Here is a 20,198-nt window from a genome sequence, read left to right on the forward strand (position 1 = left end):
CATGTTTAATGACCATTTGTATTTGTTTTGCCTTTTCAGGTCCTTTTCCCATTTTTTTTTCTGCTGTATTTATCTTGTTCTTAATTTCCAAGAACTGCTTATGTATCAAGTATAATAAACCTGTTTTGTCATCCAAGTTGCAATTTTTTCCCAGCTTTTTGTCATTTGAGTGTATTTGTGTGTGTGTGTGTGTGTGGTTTTTTTTTTTTTTTTTAGACTGAGTCTCGCTCTATTGCCCAGGCTGGAGTGCAATGGTGCGATCTCAGTTCACTGCAACCTCCGCCTCCCAGGTTTAAGCAGTTCTCAGCCTCCCGAGTAGCTGGGACTAAGGCACACACCACCATGCCCAGCTGATTTTTGTATTTTTAGTAGAAATGGTGTTTCACCATATTGGCCAGGCTGGTCTCGAACTCCTGACCTCAGGTGATCCACCTGCCTCGTCCTCCCAGAGTGCTGGGATTACAGGCGTGAGCCACTGTGCCTGGTCTTTGTTTTTGTTTTGCCAAGCAGCTATTTACTAGGATCTCTTCCCCTGGCACCCCACTCTGCTTCCATGAGAGCCCTTTACCACTCCACACTCATAAAAGTATTCACTTTTATTTTCTTCCATCCTTTAAGTAACTTTCATGTTTTAATCTATTTGAAACTTATTTTGGTGGATGATCCAAGATGATGTTCTTTTACTTTTATTCCCCTTAAATGTAACCAGATATTCCAGCATGAGGTATTTCTTTACTGAAATGAAATGCAATCATTGTTACATACTAAATTACTAAGATAATTTGAGTCTATTTCTGGCCTTCTTATTCTTATATTAATCTTTCTGTTGGCTTGCCTAGGTACCTCACTGTTCTAATTACTGTGGTTTTATAGAGCATTACTACTAGACATTCCATTCAGTTTTACCTTTACCTAGATAAAATGATCAATAATGAGGCCTATGTGAACTTTTCCTAGATTTGAGTTTTGTCACCGGCTCCCACATCGGAGAGCTGATCATCTGGGATGCGCTGGACTGGACCATGCAGGCCTATGAACGCAACTTCTGGGACCCATCTCCACAACTGGACACCCAACAAGAAATAAAACTCTGTCAAAAATCAAATGACATTTCTATTCATCATTTCACGTGTGATGAAGAGGTAAAAAATCTATACACTATAAACTTGCCTTTTACATAAACCCAATCCTGATTTTAAAAATATAATCCCATGTTGGACATAAAAGGGTATCATCATGGTTTCAGGTTGTGCTTTAAAATGGTCTGATTTTTTTCTAAAATTGTATGATTTGTGTTAAAAAAGCATTTTAATCTTTGCTTCTAATCTCGAGGCAAGTAAATGATTAAATGGGCACAGATTTTAAAACTCTATTGAAATTTTGGGTTGGATTAAATAATCCCATTGGATTTGAGGTTAACGCTTAAAATTGTTTTAAGAAACAGTGAAAAAGAATTATTTTGAAGATCTGGTGCATTTAGTGAGGCAAAGGAAATTTAAAATTTTAGGAATGTTTCTCTCAGTCTGCTGGCATCTTGGGGCAAGATAAATTGAGTGAGAATTGTTGATATCCATCCCATAGGGCTTGGGAGTGATGCCCTTGAAGCACTTGAGATCTGTTTTGCTGTAACAGATTAGTATCCGTGGACTACTGAATCTTATCTCTGATCTAAAAAACAAATCTCTTAGCATCAGGGGCTCAGAAAATGTGTTTAAAGGGCAATTAACTTTTCTAAATGTAATTACAAGAAATGTTTATGAGTTGTACCCTTCGAGGAGGAGGAGTTGGGGAGGCTTTTCTCTGTTTTGTGACTTTCTATACTGTTTAGATTTTCTAACAGCATGCCTGTTATTTTTATTAAAAATTTCAGTAGTATGTTCTGTGGCAGGGGGAGAATATGATCCATTTTTCTTTGCACCACTCTTTAAAAACAAAACGAGAGATTAGGATAGGAACAGGACTTAAAAATACTAATATATTCAAAGATTGTTTCTTTGTATCCCAACTTTATTTTGAAAAAAGTTAAATATACATGGTAAAAACAGTATGGTCTCAGAAAAGATGGAGACTAGATCACTTAGAGTTGTAGCCCTACAAATTATATATTTTAAGTGTTACATGTTTTTTTCTCACTTTTGTAAAAATTAATATTTAAAAGTTTTTTGTTTTGTATTTCTTTTCATCTTAAATTTTTTGATTGATGTTTATTTTCTACTATATATGCTGGATAAAGCATTGTATAGTTTTCCCTAATTTTTCTTTGTTGTGAGTTCTTTCCTTCTGTAAAGGACCATTAGTTATTGATAGCAGGGATAGTGTCTCCATTGAGTAAATGCTGCCTCCAAAGCTCATGAATTCTCTAATTGTGTTTTTAATTTTTTTCCTGACCTTGGATAAATTACTTAAACTATGCCCAGATTTCCTGGTCTGTAGAATAAGTTTCGGGGGATGTTGGCATTGAATACAATCCATAGGGCTTTCCATTTTAGCACATTGGCTAGCACTGTTCATTAATGCACCTGCATTGGGCATCAGCTGCATTGCTGATTGTGGAGTACTAATCCTGAGAGTCAAGGGGATCATTCCAGATTTAAGATTCCAGCAAGCTTTGGTTCAGTCACTATAGGTCTGAGTTGAGTTTGTAGTCTTGGAGGCTGTGTGAGAAAGGATGGAGGGCCCAGAATCTCTGGTCAAAACAAGCAGGCAATATGTAGGGATATTTGAAAGGTCTACCTCATGGGGATATCTATGGCTTAAGAATGAATGATTGTAGGACAAGTGCTTGCAAAAATTTCAAAGGCTACTACTGCATGTGAGTCTGTCATGCGAGGAACGAGCAAGGCACTGAGGGACTGGAGTAACACGACCTTGATTCTAATATTGACTCCATGTCTCATTTCTTGTGTGACTTTAATCTCTTTAATTTTAACTTCCTTATCTGGCAAATGGCAATGATGCTTGCCTTTCTTAACAAGATGTGAGGCTGAAGTGAGATAAGTATTGGCGGAAATGCTTTCAAAAGATTAAAGTTGTTTTAGTAAAAAGGTATTTTCTTCTAATAGTACATTTGGAAAAATGTTTTTGTGAAACCTTCAGAGGATTGCATGATGATAATGCCACTGTAGCCATGCTTTTTCATATCACTCGTAGGTCTCCTGATTGCTGAAGATGTGGAATGCAAGTAATTTTGCTTGCATTTTTCAGGCAGAAGAAGCTAGGTAATTTTCCCAAGGATATAGTGTTATTTAAATGAAAACTCAGATTATCCCTCAACAGCTTCCACTGCAGAGCCAGGCTGTCAGCTATAGCTTTTCTTTAGATCTATTTCAGTGAGGAAGAAAGTGGCGCAAAGGGATATACTATGCAGACCTTTCTCTCCATTAGTGGTTGTGTCCTACCTTCTAAATGCTTGGAGCTTTCCTTAGTGCTTTGACATTTTGGGGTTTCAGAGATTAGTACTGTAATTTGGGCTAAAGGCTAGGAATGGGGAAGGTAACAGTGGCTTTCTGATGTCACACGAGGGCTGGAAATCCATTACAGTAGGAAGGGTGAGTGCTAGTTTTACGCCCATTTCTGACTTCTCCCCTAGAATGTATTTGCTGCAGTTGGAAGGGGTTTATACGTGTATAACCTTCACATGAAGCGTGTGATTGCCTGCCAGAAAACTGCACATGACTCCAGCGTCCTGCACATTGCCAAACTTCCAAACAGGTACAAGTTCCCATCTGTTCTGCAGCAGATGAAAGCAAGTCACGGTTCCCAGGGCTTCCATTGTAATTTCTCAAGTGGCCAAGTTACCTGGCTTCATGGCTTGACCTGCTGTGTTCTTTTGGAAATGGAGAATGCCTGAGGGCTGTCTCAAGCATTTAAATTAAATTTAAATTCTGTAAATTACAGAATTTACAAGAAGAAAGGTTCAAATGAATTACGTCGAATTTCATTGTAAGAAGAGATGATTTAAAATTTGGTATTTCACAATGAAAATGACTTTGGGGCCACTTACAGTGTACCAATTTTTATGTTTCTCATAAACCTACCTTCTTTTTGTTTGTTTATGTCCAGAATCAAATGGCTGCTAGTCTCCTTGTTATATGAGGCTACTAAGAGAGTGGTTTCCTCTCAGGGTAGATTTGCTGCTGAGCTTCTAGGGATGAACATATGGACAGGGAATGTCGTTATTTTCTATGCAGGATATTTTTGGAGTGAGAGGCACCCAGAGAAGAGAGTAGCAAGAGGAGGGGAGGGGGCTGCTTAGGACATTGTGAAGTACAATTCACAGTTTTCCCAAGTGCATTTTTTTAAATGAAGAGAATAAATTTATAGCATTTGAGCTAATGTAATGTATAACATGTGGCTTTCCTAAAAGGTGCTTTTAGTTTGTGTTGTAACGTCATGTTAAATTGTGATTTTTGTCAGTTCCTGCTAAGAGCTGAATAAAAGCAGTTGAGGGCTCCACTGATTTCTTTCACTGCAAATTTAGCATTGGTCCTCAGTGGTGCGCTCTCTTTGTGTTACTGATTTTCTGTTCTGACAGGCAGTTAATCTCATGCTCAGAAGATGGCAGTGTACGCATTTGGGAGTTAAGAGAAAAACAGCAGCTTGCAGCTGAGCCTGTCCCAACAGGTGTGTCTTCTCTCAGAAAGGTAGTCTTTTTCTCTGTCCTTTCTTCTCACGTGAAAGGCAGGAGAAGGGCGATTATGTGAAACCACTAAAATAGTATAGAAATGCTCCAAATAGGCATCAGGTGTTTGTAGAAAGCATATGGTAATTGAGATCTAGGATTTACAGCTTAATGCTGCCCTAATGTAGAACTCCCACTTCATTTCAAGTAAGATAGAGACTTTATTGAGGGAAAATTTACTTTCTGGTCATCTGAATGACCAAATGGCCTAATGAAGTATTCATTTATATTGTCTTTAATTCTGACTGATACACAAAATTTGTACTGTCAGATGTCAAACTAAAGTGTTCTTTACCGTTGATGTTGAACTCAATTTATGGAAAAATACATTTTTCCTTGTGTGCTTACATCATAATTGCATGAGCTCTTGACTTCCAGGTGTTTAATTTGAAAAACAAAACTCTGAAGGGTTGAATAAATTAGTTACCAACCTTTGCACAAGAAATCAGATGCTGGTACCTAGTTGCTTCTGGTTCTTTTGAGTTCCTGAAGTCCTGGGGTGTTGCTTTTGCACATACACATACAGATTTTCCCCCGTGCCTTGTTTGTTGATCTGAGTTTTGCCCTTTTTTTCCCTTGACAGTTAGACACTGCCATTCAAGCTTTGTTTCTGTCCTGTTTTATTCCAAGTGTCTTTTTGTTAATATACCTTCACCAGTGGGTGACTAGGGGCAATAAAAAGAGATGAAGAACAGACCTGGTTAGCTAAGAAAGATGAGATAACATATTCCAAAAACTCAGTACTGTCCACTTAGCCCTTGACTAAAATAAGTCTGGAACCTCTTCACATTTAAATTTTCTGTTTTTCTGATCTCATGTTATTATTGTACGTATAGAGCACAGTCATTTTGGAAATGATTCTTTTTCTAGGTTTTTTTAACATGTGGGGATTTGGAAGAGTCAACAAACAAGCCAGCCAGCCTGTTAAAAAGCAGCAAGAAAACGCTACTTCATGTTCACTGGAGCTTATTGGAGATTTGATTGGACACTCGTCATCTGTGGAGGTATTGCTTTTCAGACATAGAATGTCCAGGCAACTCCTGCTTTTCCTTTTCATTGCTCTTTTCATTCAGTCGGTCTCATAAAGGCATATACTTTTTCGTAGATCTGAATATAGAATGGGATAGGCTATAGTATGTGCAGTTAGGATTTCCCTTTCCGGAGATATGATTTGAGGAAACAAGGAATGCATTGCTTTTAAGAATGGGCTTAATCACCATTATTTATGAGCTGGAGATAGCTGACCATAAGGGCAGTGTGAATAATGCTGACTATAACACAACAGTCAACAGAGAATGCATGAAGGGTTGTGGTTATGTGTATACAGGTAAAGCCTTAACAGAATCAAATTCCAGGGGCCTTTATCAAATTTATGAACAGAGTCCTGTTTTCACCTGCCTTTGAAGGAAGAAACATTTCTTGCTGAATCTTGTAAATGGTTAGAGGATATGGGACTTGATACTTTAAGTTTAGTAGGATGAGTATATAGCCTTGTCACCATAAGCTCCTTGATGTTGGGTGCAGTGTCATAGTTATCTTTGCTTTCCTCTAACAAGTAGCTCAGTTTTTAACTTTGTTTCTGGTTGGGTGGCAAGCGTGGACTGTGGTAGACAGAAGGGCATAGATAGCATATATGTGGTGGCAAAGAGCACCTTGGCTAGGCTGGAGTGCTGAGTTCCTGTGAACAGACACTAGTAGGAGATAAAGCTTATGCCTGGGGATGTGGTTTGGGGTCAGATTATGAATGTCATTGAGGCTGAGGAGTTTGGACTTTATATTTTTAAATAGTAGGAACTCATAAAAAAGGTTTTTAGATGGTGGAGAAAACCCCATGTAAAACACATTCAAATGTGTTTGAATGTGGCACATTTCTCATTATGTAAGTGTCAGCTTCTTAGGAATTTTCCTGAGTGAAAGTGTTGAGACCTGAACATTTTTAAAAAGCATCTCTGGCTTTGCTGATAAAACCTAGGCTATCTCTGCAGTGTCACCTGAATTTCCTCATTTCTTTTTTTGAGACAGTATCTCTCTCTCTTGCCCAGGCTGGAGTGCAGTGGCACGATCTTGGCTCACTGCACCCGCCACCTTCCAGGTTTAAGCGATTCTCCTGCCTCAGGCTCCCGAGTAGCTGGGATTACAGGTGCCCGCCACCACACCCAGCTAATTTTTGTATTTTTAGTAGAGACGGGGTGTCGCCATGTTGGCCGGGCTGGTCCTCATTTCTTTTATATTTTCATCCTTGCTCTACTGGCTCAACCCCTCCACCTGTATATTGAATTTTGTGTTTTCCAGTTTCCCAAGGAATTCTGCTCCCATATTTCCTCCCTTCACTCCTGCATCCTCAGCTGAGTCTTCTCCTGTGGTCTTCAGAAATGTATAAGTCATTTTAGAGAAAACTCTTGTTCTCTTTTTTCCGAGAGGGAGTTTTGCTCTTGTCGCCCAGGCTGGAGTGCAATGGCGTGATCTCCGCTCACTGCAACCTTCGCCTCCTGGGTTCAAGCGATTCTCCTTCCTTGGCCTCCCGAGTAGCTGAGATTACAGATGGCCAGCTAATTTTTAGTATAGACAGGGTTTCACCATGTTTGGCCAGGCTGGTTTCGTGAACTCCTGACCTGGGCAGTCCACCCACCTTGGCCTCCCGAAGTGCTGAGATTACAGGCGTAAGCCACCACACCCAGCCCTGTTTCTCTTTTATTTCACCCTTTCCTTCGAGGACCTCATCCTTTTCATTGGTTCACTTCTCTCTGATACAACTCTTCACCCCATAGTATTCGTGTTGCCTTCTGTCAACACTGTTTTCCTATTCTTAGCTTCCAGCCTATTCCTTCACTGGACAAGCCCCTTCCCCTTACTTGGGGCATTTTCTCACTTTGAAGCTTTTTCTGAATTTCTGTGGCATGTCAGAGTCTGTACTGCATTATTTAGTGCCTGATTACATAATCTTTCATTGGTACCTTTATTGTTTCAATTATGATTTGCTTTTCAGAATCTTCTTGAGGGAGGAACCATAAACCTAGTTCTGACATTCAATACCTATGGATTGAGTATATCTACTTTTATAGAGAGAGCTGAAGCCAGTGATTATCTTGGGAAATTTAGAATTCAGGCATTTTATCCATAGCCATTATACATAAGTAATGGTTAAGTAAAACCAATACTTGAAAAATCAGATTATGAAAACATCTGGAAGAACTATGGGAATTCATGTACTTTACAAAAATAGCTATTCTGTAGTTGAACAGTATTAACAAAATTCTGATTAAAATATTAGCTATTATTTGTATGTGACTGTTACCAATACTGAAAAATGAAGTTCTACACGCAGATCCAAAGGAGTCTTAAGGCATGTATCTCACACGCACATATGTTAATGTGGTATTAGCCACTTCTCTGCTTTTCAGGGTCACTATAATCAGTTTTAATTTTCTTTACAGATGTTTCTATACTTTGAAGATCACGGACTAGTGACATGCTCTGCTGATCATCTCATTATTTTGTGGAAAAATGGAGAGCGAGAATCTGGATTGCGCAGTTTAAGATTATTTCAAAAATTAGAGGAGAATGGTGACTTATACCTTGCTGTCTAGTTTAAGGAATTAAAAATACACATGCATGAACCTTGAACATCAAATATCGGGTACTACTTTGAAAACTATTAATATATTGATCACTTAAATTGGTAATTTTTTTTGTCAGTCCATAAAATTCTACATATTTAAAGTTTTTGTGGACCTACCAACCAGGAACATGTTGCTTCTCAGGTCCTAGTATATTCTCCAAAGAATATACCACAAGTTTTCCATTTGACTTTCAGCTGCTGTTGAAGTGGTGAGTGCTGTGTTCTGAGCTTATTTTGAACCTAGACCCTTGTGAAAGGTACAAATAGAGGTAATAGTTAAGTTATGGCATTTATTATTTGGCTTCCTTTAGAATTATTGTGAAGTTTAAAAATAGCCTTTCTCCTGCAAATTTTCCTAGTCTTATAGTAACTGTTAGTGTTCTGTATAGCACAAACTTGAATCTCTCAGCCAAAAAAATGAACATATGTACTGCTAATGTATGGCAAGTTTTTGGGGGTATCAATTTGTTTAGATAATTTAAAAATGTTTTTTAGTTCTAGCTACTAAAACCTATATGAACTCAAATGGATAGGAATCTTATGAGGGTGTATTTTTCCCAGTGCAAAGTGGCTTGAACAGCCATGGGCTAAATTGGTACTAGAACAACAACTGCCCCTCATGTACGCCAAGGATGAGCTCTAGATCATTTGAGAGGCACAGTGTTTCCAGAGTCAGACTGCAGCTGAGCGCAACTGCCCCATCTGACCACTGACTCAAACACGAATTGCTTGAGACAGACTTCATTTATGTAGTTCTTTGCAGTGCCCATTGAGACACTATAACCAGCCTTGTAACCATATGTTTTTTCCTTTTGGTGCTAAAAAATAAAAAAATGAGAAAGTAAAGTAGTCTACACATTAAAGACTGAAATTCTTAAACTACTGATTAAGAAAGGGCAATGTGACTGATGTTAGCAGACTGACCCTTCTTACGGAAAACTTTCTACAGATTTATGTGTTCATTATACAAATAATCCTAAAGGGAATCTTCAGAGTTCTTTTTACTAGTTTTAGCTTTGACAGTTGCTTCCACAACTACCTACTGTCAAAGACTGGAAGAGTTAAGGTCATCTAGGTAGATCAATGGCATAATGTTATAAATGAGGAAACTGAAGCCCAATGTGGTAAGGCCTTGCAATTAACTCTGTAGTGCCCAGTATCACTGAGCAGCTCTAAAAATAGGAATTGAAGACTGAATGAGAGGCTTATATGACTACTTTAAATCCAAATAACATTGAGTCATGAAAAGTTTTATGGAGAAATATTAAAACTTAAGCTACCTCCATTACAAAAGACTTTCTCCCATTACTCACATGCTTTTTCCTTTAGAAAATCTGTATTAGCCCATACATTTGTAAAGTTGTTTTCTTAAGTTGTATGACACACGGGAGTCATAGATTTTTAACTGTTTTACTTCCTAGCCTGTTCTAGGCTAGTGTTTTGTGATAGTAATCTATTCAAATGGAGTGGTAGAAATCACATGAATTTTGGAAGCAAATGGTACCATAAGTACCACAGCAAATTCCTTCCGTCATTATACAGGCATACCTCAGAGATATTACAGGTTAGATTTCAGACCACATCAAAAAAGCAAGTATTGCAAATAGAGTGAGTCACATCGAGTTTTTGGTTTCCTGGTGCCTATAAAACTTTTGTTTATACTGCAGTCTTAAATTTCTAAAAAATGTACATACCTTAAGAATACTTTATTGCTAAAAAATGCTATCTGAGCCTTCAGTGAGTCATAATCTTTTTGCTGGTGGAGGGTCTTGACTAAGGTGCTTGCTGAAGGTTGGGGTGGCTGTGGCAGTTCCTTAAAATAAGACAGCAATGAAGTTTTCCAAATCAATTGACTTCCTTTCACAAAGGTACCTCTGTAACATGTAATACTTTCTAATAGCATTTTACCCACAATAGAACTTCTTTCAAAATTTAGAGTCTGTCATCTCCAACCCTGATGCTCCTTTATCAAGTAAGTTTATAGAATATTCTAAATCCTTTGTTGTCATTTCAACGGTGTTTAACAGCACCTTCACTGTGGAAATGACTGTCTCCAGAAACTACTTTCTATACACATTCTTAAGCAACTTCTCATCTATTACCTTCAGACTCCACTTCTTCCAGACTCCTTTTAACGTTGAAATTTTAACCACCTCCCATGAATCAGAATGTTCTTAGCGGCATCTAGAATGATAAATGCTTCCCAGGTGGTTTTCAGTTGACTTTGGCCAGACCCATGAGAGGAATCACTAGTTAGGGCAGCTAAGGCTTTATGAAATGTATTTCTTAAATAAGACTTAAAAGTCAAAGTGAATCCTTGACCCATGGACTGCAGCATAGATGTTGTGGTAGCAGGCATGCAGACACCACCACGGACCTCCTTGTACATCTCCATCAGAATTCTTAGGTACCAGGTACATTGTCAATGAGCAGTAATATTTGGAAAGAAATTTGAGTTCTCAACCATAGGTTTAAATATTCAGTAAACCATGCTATAAACAGATGTGCTGTCATCCAGGCTTTGTTATTCCACTTCTAGAGCATGGGCAGAGTAGATTTAACATAATTCTTAAGGACCTTAAGATTTTTGGACTGGTAAATAAACTCTTGACTTCAGCTTAAAGGCATCAGCTACATTCGCAGGCATTGAACTTCTCCCTAGCTACGAAAGTCCTAGATGACATCTTCTTCTAATAGAAGGCCATTTCATCTTCACAAACTCAGTTGTTCACTGTAGTCACCTTCAGTGATCTTAGCTAGATCATCTGGATAACGGCTTGCTGTTTCCCCTTGCACTTTGATGTTAATGGAGATAGCTTCATGAACCAACCTCTGCTTGCTTCCAACTTTTCTTCTGTAGCTTCCTCACCTCTCAGTCTTCAAAGAATTGAAGAATTAGGCTTTGGCTTAAGAGAATGTTGTGGCTGGTTTAGTCTTGTATATAGACCACTCAGACTTTCTCCATCTCAGTAATAAGGCTGTTTCACTTTCTTGTTTGCATGTTCACTGGAGTAACACTTTCAAGAACTCTTCCTTTGCATAACTTGGCTAACTGGTGTAAGAGGCATGGCTTTTTGACCTGCCTGGGCTTTCAGCATGCCTTCTTCAACTAAGCTTAATTATCTGTAGCTTTTGATTTACAGTGAGAGGCGTGACTCTTACTTGCACATTTAGAGGCTACTGTAAGTTATTAATTGGCTTAATTTCAAAATTGTTGTATCTCAGGGAATAGGGAGGTCCAAGAAGAGGGAGAGATTGGAAACCGCTTGTTGGTGGAACAGTTAGAATATACACAAGATTTATCAATTAAGTTCACTGTCTTATATGGGCATGGTTTGCAGTACCCTAAAACAATTACAGTAGTAACAGAGATCACTGATCACCATGACAGATACAAGAATAAAAACATTTGAAATACTGTAAAAATTACCAAAATGTGACACTTACACAAAGTGAGCCCATGTTGTGAAAATGCCCCAATAGACTTACTCAATGCAGGGTGGCCACAAGCCCTTAATTTGTAGAAATGACAGTATCTTTGAAGCACAATGAAACAGAATGCAATAAAATGAGGTATACTTGTATTCTAATTTTCTGCCATGAAAAACTGTCTAGAGGGCAGTCTCCAGCCCTAGGGACTAGATTGCTTTTGTTTTCATGCATGCCCTAAAGTCAGAAAGATCGGGGATAACAGTATGATGGGAAATTCTCGTAGGGTCTCAAACCTGATGGTGTTCAGTAGTTGCAGGTAGACTGCTCCTAAAAGTTGGACTTTCGATTTAGAATAATGGATCAATGTATATTATGTACATTTTCTCCATTTCCTGCGTTTAGCTTTCAACACTTAATATACTTGCAATAGCAGAAGTAACACTACATAGTGTTACAATGTGTACAAATGCCTTGTCATTTTTATTTAAATATATTTATTACCTCAGTCTCTGGCTATATTCACAGAGCACAAGGGCACAGGATCATCCCTTCTGTTTCTCTCTCTATAGCTGAGTAGGTTCTGTGTGAACTGATAAGCTTGTTTTTTTGCCCCAGAATGCTAACCAGTCCTGACTTAGAGGGCAAGTAAATTTAAAAAACTTAAATTAGAAATAAAGAATGATCTTAGGAAATTATAGGGTCATTCTGGTCCAGCAATGTTTTATAACTAGCTTCCTCCTTCTCTTTAGTAGTCAACGGAAATTATTAAAGAGTGTTGCATTTTCCTAATACAGCCCCCTCAACACATGCCGTTTAAGTAAACAACTCCATGTAAGAGGCAGTTATAGTGGTTTTTATAATATAAACTATCTGATACAAACACCATCTGAAAGCCTGTATTTCTAACAAGTTGACTATATGGAAGAATAGACTAGTTCGCAGCTCAGAAGATTATAATGTAGATTACACTGGTAAAGAGCAGAAATTGTTGAAGCTTTAGTACCTAGCTGTCTTAAAGCATTTTTAAACATTTACACATTACTAATAAAAAGTTTGAAGTTAACATGAAATTTGACATAACACTGAGTAAGCTGTAAATATTTCATGTAGAAGATGTCAGACACCTGATAAATGTTACTTACCAAATAGAACTGAAAGTGAGATGATCAGAAAAGGACTGTCCCTTGCCTCAAGCAAGCTTCTGAAGCCTAGGCAAGTTAGCTAGGTCCTTAATATGGGATTCTGGCATCTTGATTTTAATGTGCTCTGAAAACAAAGTGTGTGACTCATGAAATAAAGGACACTAAACCCCAAATTTGAAATTATGAAAAGTTTAGGCCAAAGAGGTAAAATAAAAACAGCTGTTGGGAATGAAAAATGGCTGTAGGAATTTAGTTACAAGTACTTCACAAAAACATTTTCATCACATTTACATCATACAGCATTACAATACAAAGCTGGCTGCTGTCCTGACCAAGCAAGTTCTCTTATCATCTAACAAAAATAATTTAGATACATTTCTTTGCATGGAATTGTCATATTTTTCCATTTTTGGTACAAAACATAGAAAAAAACATTGGCACATTATGTAGTGATAAGTCATTTTTTCCCCATGTACAAGTTCCAAGTATTCTGCATTCCAATTTGTATTGGAAAAATGTAATTACTGATTCAATTAATTCAGTCTCTGTTTATACTTTTTAAAAATGCAGCATGAAGTACAGAGAAAGAAAAACGAAGTTTGTTTACGGGGTCTAATATAATACATAGGAAGGATCGGCTGGTAAAAGAGAAAAGAAAATCTCAAGTCTGACTTTATGTAGATCACAGAGTTGTGAAAAGAGCAGTATAAAAATATGCACTTGTGCTTTAGAAGCTTTTAGCATACAATTAATAGCTTAAAATAGTATTTACTGCCTCCCATATGCTTATTTTCTGATATATTTACACCGCACAATTTTAACATTGTTAAAGCTAATGGCATGATTTCAAATATAGATTGGTTAAAAATATCTGAACCTTGAAACTTCCCCTCCCTATCCCCTCCCAAAATATTACGTATATGTGGTGCATGGCACAATATACTCCATGGGCTTACACCCAGAAAATTTGGATTTTAATAAAAATTTTAAACATGTATATAAATTTTTTTTTTTTAAGAAAAGCTTGTCCAAGGGCATTCAGATTTAATGGCTTTTATATAATACTTGTTATAGTGCCTCATGGCTGCCTCTGTGAGCCAGAAATAAGGGAAGCTCATGGATTCCCCAAAAATGAAATGCCACTTTTTCCCTCATCGTGGATGGCTGTTACCCCCTTTTACAGGAAAGGGGGTACAACAAAGGCTGCTGATACCAGTCTAGAGAGGGCACCCACCAGCCAAGGCTGTGTTCTAACTTACGTGTCACACCATCGGCCAGAAGAACCATGTAGCCATAGAGGCTGTGAAGCTAACTAGTTTATCTGTAATTTGGTCCAAGTTATTTCACTTATTTTATGTAGTTTTTTTTCCTTAGATTTATCTGTTCAGATAAGCTTCTTATGAATCCTTCAGATCGATGCTCTTGAGGAAAATAGTCAAGCTAAACAGCAATGATGATTTTTATGGTAAAGGATGAGCTGAACACTAGCTAAGCCACTTAGTCACCATCCTGGGAGACTGAGCTCACAGGCACCAAGGCTTTGCTTCCTGTGGCCTGCTAGTTACAGTGAATCAGCTCCATGGATTGACAAGGGTACACCGGATGATAGCAGAGCAAAGGAGTTTGCCAAGTATTTGTTCAGTCATTAAGTATTCAAAAGGACATATATTTTTCTTCATGAAACATGACTTTCTAAAAATGAAATTTGGGGACTTGAATGATTCAAGGTCAAATATTAAACATTAGCTCCTTCACCAATACCTGTCATTATCATTAGAAAGGAAGGCCTCTTGTTTACGCTACTGCGATTCACAGTGTCCTTTGTAGGTCAAGAGGCCCCCTTCTGTGGCTTGGCTTTAGCTGTCAGATGGAAGCCTCAGACTTTTGCACTTTAGGTCATCTAGTGTCTTCCAGTGTTTGTAGTTGTCAGCCAAATGTTGCATCAGGGCTGGCAGATGTGCAAAGGCTGCAAGGACAGAAAAGAATCAAGAAACCTGTGAAGTTAGACCCCAGGAGCGTTTATAAGCCTGGGGCTGTCTGGGACAAGTTTGGGATCAGAATTAGAGGAGGCATACCCTGGGTGAGGCCTGAGGCTGTTAAGTGAACACACTTAACATGAGGACAAGTCATTAAACACTAGTTGCTGAAATACAAACAGGTCCTTTTTGAAAAGCTGCTTATCAGAAGAACCTATGATTCAGAGTAAACTAAATACATTTTGCATTCTTCCTAGAGTTTCCTCCAATGATAGAATAAAACTGCAGTAGCTTCTGCAACATGTCCTTTGAAGAGGCAAAGACTCGTTTATCCAGTTAGCAAAAATCCATTGAGTCTTCTGCACACAAGCTTCTGTGCCAGCTGCTGGGGATGCAAAGAATGCACCCACCCAACTCGGCCACAAAAAGCTGACAGCCACATTTTAAAAAATATATTTTGTTTACCTTTAGGGTCACCCTGTGTCACTAAAGATAATAAAGTATAACAAAATTTTCTTTGTGGGTGACAAAACAGTAACTGTCTTACCATCCCAAGCATCAAACATGTCTGTTATGAAGTAGTCAATGAAAGAGATCTGAGACTTGGGGATGCTGCAGGTATTCCGGTCAAACACTGGCATCACCACAGGTAGCCCCTGTCTCTTCTCTTCATCGGTCTGTAAGAAAAAAACACCATCACATAGGGCTGGAGGACATGCGAGACACTTTTACAGTAATATCCTGTTTCTCAGAACAACCCTGTGAAAATGGGTTATTATCCAGTTTTCTCAATGAAGACATAGGCTCAGCAAGGTCCTCAGACTTACGTAAGTCAGCTGAGCTACAGTGACTACACTCAGGCCTTCCCACTCTCAAGCCTCTTACTTTTTTTCTTTTGTTTTTGAGACAGAGTCTCATTCTGTCGCCCAAGCTGGAGTGCAGTGGTGCAGTCTCGGTTCACTGCAACCTCTGCCTCCCAGGTTCAAGCGATTCTTCTGCCTCAGCCTCCTGAGTAGCTGGGACTACAGGCACCTGTTACCATGCCCAGCTAATTTTTAGTAGAGACGGGGTCTCACCATGTTGGCCAGTTCACTGTCTTGAACTCCTGACCTCAGGTGATCTGCCTGCCTTGGCCTCCTAAAGTGCTGGGATTATAGGCACGAGCCCCAAGCCTCTTACTTTCTATGTGATACCATGGCATCTCCTGACATTTTGATCTCAGAGTACTTAGCCTCTTTGCTGTGATCTTTTATTATTGCAAAGTCAAAGCTATTTTCAATGTCATACAAACACAAATTCTCATACCAAAACTATTGACGTTTACACTGAGAAGAAGCAACAGTGGGTAAAACTGCTAACACCTTAGCATGACTCAATGAACTAGCACCAAACTGTATTAACAGCCATAGTCATTATATTATTCGCTGCCACATGTTTGCACTTTAAAAAGTTTCAGGCCGGGCCCACTGGCTCATGCCTGTAATCCCAGTAATATGAGAGGTCAAGGCAGGAGGATTGCTTGAGGTCTGGAGTTTTGAGGCTGCAGTGAGCCAGGACTGTGCCACTGCACTCTAGCATGGGTGACAGAGTGAGATCTTGTCTCAAATTAAAAAAACAAAACAAAACAGTTTCACTTAAGAATTACCTCTTTGAAGCAGTAAGAGTTATTGTATTGAATCTTGACCTTTGAAGTACATGTCTCTGTAATATTCTGTGTGATGAATGTGATGAAATGGGAGTACACGTGCACTTGCACTGCATACCAAAATCTGCTGGTCATCTTGTGGAAAAGCACTTATGCACTTGAATTGAGATGAACCAGCTGCTTTTATCCATGGAGCATTATTTTCACGTGAAAGAATGACTGTCAAACTATGATTGTTCAGATGTGGGTATTAGCCATGCAGCTTTTGAGGTGTGTGGAAATCTGAGTATTATGCACATTAAAGTAAGGCCATCATTCATTGAGCTGAATATTAAGATCCATATTTCCTGGTGGTATATTGAGCTAGAGGCCAGCTCAAAGGCTTCATTTGTAACTTTCATTTTTAGGTCACCCTGGCTTATGAACATTAGTACATTCCTTTTGGGGAAAAGGACACCTAAATAGGAAGCTTATATCAAAAAACTTAAAAGCACATTTTTCTCATTCTCCATTCACACTGAGAATAACTAGGAGTAGTACTTCAGGTCCTCGCTCTGTGGGTCCAGGGAAGCCCACTGATGAGCAGCTTTTGGCTTGGCTTGCTCATTTCAGGTCAGTCGATCAAGCAGCCTTAAAATATCCACTGGTGTTCAAGGAGTCATTTGATCCCCACCCCCTTCCTGTTCTCTCTGGAAAGCTCAGAACTACCTGTCCTACTTTTCTTCAATTCAGGGGCTCTCTTCCCAGAAAGCTGCAGTTTACTTACTGGATTTCATGAACAGACACTTCTCTAAAGACGGACGACATACAAGCAGCCAACAGACGTTAAAAAAAAAAAGTCCAGGCTGGGCGCAGTGGCTCACGCCTGTAATCCTAGCACTTTGGGAGGCCGAGGCAGGCGGATTGCCTGAGCTCAGGAATTCGAGACCAGCCTGGGAAACACAGTGACACCATCTCTACTAAAATACAAAACATTAGCTGGGCGTGGCAGCGTGCATCTGTAATCCCAGCTACTTGGGAGGCTGAGGCAGGAGAATTGCTTGAACCTGGGAGGTGAGGGTTACAGTGAGCCGAGATCATGCCACTGCACTCCAGCCTGGGCAATGGAGCAAGACTGTCTCAAAAAAAAAAAAAAAAAAAAAAATCCAGCATCACTAATCAGACATGCAAATCAAAATCACAATGAGATACCATCTCAAACTAGTCAGAATGGTTATTATTAAAAAGTCAGAAAATAACAGATGTTGGCAAGGTTGTGGAGAAAAGAATGCTTATACACTGTTGGTGAGAAATAAATTAGATCAGGTAGCCCCTGTGAAAAGCAGTTCGGAGATTTCTCAACTAGAAATAGAAATTGCTATTCAACCCAGCAGTCCCATTACTGGGTATATGCCCAAAGGAAAATAAATCTTTGTACTGAAGAAACACCTGTACTTGCATGTTTATGACAGCACAATTCATGGTAGCAACGACATGGAATCAACCCAGGTGCCCATCATTATTGGACTGGATGAAGAAAATGTGGTGCATATATACCATGGAATTCTATGCAGCCATAAAAAAAGAATGAAATCATGTCATTTGCAGCAACATGGCTAGAGCTGGAGGCCATTATCCTAAAGTGAAGTGATATAGAAACAAAACCAGATACCACATGTTCTTTCTTAGAAGTGGGAACTAAACATTGGGTACACACAGTGGCAGAAACTGGAACAGTAAACACTGGAGACTTCAAAAGGAGGGAGGGAAGGGGGCAAGGGTTGAAAAACTCCTTATTGGGTACTATGTTTACTACTTGAGCCATGGATCATTAGAAGCTCAAACCTCAGCATCAGCAATATACCCTTTTAACAAACCTGCACATGTACCCCAAATCTTAAACATACTGGGTCCACTGCTGGCCACTCCCCTTCATGGTCTTCCTAGGTATCATCTATTCTTTATCTTGCCCTTATTTATACTGCCACCATAGTACATTTCAGCCATGCAGACCCCACAACATTCACTACTTGTGGCTACTTGTTTGTCACCCACACACCCATCGGTGCTTAGAGTCTTTTCTCTGGAAGTAGGGCTGTTTCACATGTTCATTTACAGTCCACTGCTTTCTAGATTTCTCTCCTTTAACTCCTCTTTACACTGTCACAGTAAAAGTGAACTACATATTGCTCCTCTTTATATAAAAATTCTGTTTTCCCTCCCCTTGTTAATTTTGCTCAGAATGCTTTGTTCTTCCAGAGTATTTTCCTATTCCCACATTTCTGTAGCCCCCCCCCCCCTTTTATCTAGGAAAAAAACTCTGAACTCCTGTCGCACTTAACATAAACTTCCTTGAGATACACTTCATTTTTTACCAACATGTGGACCTATCTGCATCTCTTCCCCCACTGGACTGGGAACTTCCCGTGGCCGTGATGTCTTCACTAATGCTTGTGTTCCCATAACCCACCATGGAGACACCCAGGAATAACCTAATGAATGAATGGAAGATTTCTCAGTTTTTGTACAAGTTCTGGATCGAACAAATTGAAGATGAAAAGTTACTTCCAAAGGCTCAGTTTATCCTCCTCCTAGAGAGACTCTGGTTAGTGATCAGCCCATCGGTCAGTTCCTGAGGGAACCAGAAGTCTACCCCAGGAGGGGGTAAGCTGCTTTCTTCTAGGGAGGAGTGGTTAACTAATTGGTAAAAAGTTAACTGGAGAATCCCCCAGGATTTCCATGACCTGGGGCCCATTCCCAGAGGGGAAGTGGAGCTTCCCTGGAAAGATGGCGCACCTGTGCAAAATACTCCTCAGAGATCCTCCCAGCCCATTCAATGCACAGGTCCAAGGGGCGGCATGGGTTGGCCACGTCAGCACACTTAATCATCATGCGTTTGATCAGGATTTGGTTTTCAGGGAAGTTCTTCCCGGCAGGGTTGCATTCACAGTCGCTGCCCTCAATCTGGAAAACAGATGGTCGGATCAGGGTTGGTTCAAGATGATGGTGAAGCCCATGAGGGCTGACTCACCTGGCATTCGATGGTAATCACCGAGCACACAGGTGGGACTGGGACTCAGCGAAGGCAGCTTTTTTTAAAATTCCATATATAATATACCAATACATTCTTTAAAAAAAAAAAAATGCTGATACAGTCTTAAAAGACACTCAACACAGAGTTTGAAAGCTGAAAGTCCCTGTCACCATCTGTCTACCCCTCACATCCGTTTTCTTCCCTAGAGGTAACTGCTATAGCAGTTTTGTTTTTATTTTGAGCAATTTGATACGTAATCTGAGAGGGAATTTCTCCCAGTTTAAAAAAAAAAAAAAAGTGTAAAAGCAGAGCTTTTAGCTACTTTAATCCATTTAAAGTAGGGCAATGGCACATGCATGTAACCTTCAATTATTTCTTGATTTCTACTACTTATGCCTACCAGCTCCCTCCCTCCTATGACCTGTCCCACCCCAAACTCACCCACTCCCTCACACTCTGGTTCTCCTAAGGCATGTGTCCACTCATGTTTTCTTGGCTGTTCTTCTGACTGGCTGGTAAGTGAGCCAGGTACGTGTGGGGTTCTTGGAGTAGAAAGTGGTCAGGAGCAGGTGTGTTCAGCCATGTTTAGAAAGACTGGTCCACACCTAGTGGTGATGTCAGTGTCCTCAGCCATGTGGCCAAGACACGAGTTGGTGCACACAGATGCAGTCACAGGCCATTTACATAGAA

The 20,198-nt window shown here is 39.5% G+C and overlaps 2 protein-coding genes across 18 annotated transcripts in view; one reads left to right on the forward strand and one right to left on the reverse strand.

Annotated features, from left to right (window-relative positions):
- The window catches only part of LOC105475111 (WD repeat domain 41), a 182,657-nt gene extending 174,352 nt beyond the window's left edge, over positions 1-8,305 (forward strand). For both annotated transcript variants that reach the window (XM_071098802.1, XM_011730118.2), the window contains 5 exons: positions 958-1,142; positions 3,590-3,711; positions 4,535-4,623; positions 5,552-5,685; positions 8,116-8,305. In XM_071098802.1, the coding sequence (XP_070954903.1) occupies positions 958-1,142; positions 3,590-3,711; positions 4,535-4,623; positions 5,552-5,685; positions 8,116-8,268 (683 nt within the window). In that variant the 3' untranslated portion in view covers positions 8,269-8,305. The remainder of the gene's footprint in view (positions 1-957; positions 1,143-3,589; positions 3,712-4,534; positions 4,624-5,551; positions 5,686-8,115) is intronic.
- Positions 8,306-12,564: 4,259 nt separating this feature from the next.
- Positions 12,565-20,198, reverse strand: part of LOC105475109 (phosphodiesterase 8B) — a 261,894-nt gene continuing 254,260 nt past the window's right edge. For all 16 annotated transcript variants that reach the window (XM_071098790.1, XM_071098801.1, XM_071098799.1 and 13 more), the window contains 3 exons: positions 19,271-19,438; positions 15,398-15,527; positions 12,565-14,840 (listed from right to left, as the gene is read on the reverse strand). In XM_071098790.1, the coding sequence (XP_070954891.1) occupies positions 14,731-14,840; positions 15,398-15,527; positions 19,271-19,438 (408 nt within the window). In that variant the 3' untranslated portion in view covers positions 12,565-14,730. The remainder of the gene's footprint in view (positions 14,841-15,397; positions 15,528-19,270; positions 19,439-20,198) is intronic.

Source organism: Macaca nemestrina, chromosome 6, assembly GCF_043159975.1.
Source record: "Macaca nemestrina isolate mMacNem1 chromosome 6, mMacNem.hap1, whole genome shotgun sequence".
Lineage (NCBI taxonomy): Eukaryota > Metazoa > Chordata > Mammalia > Primates > Cercopithecidae > Macaca > Macaca nemestrina.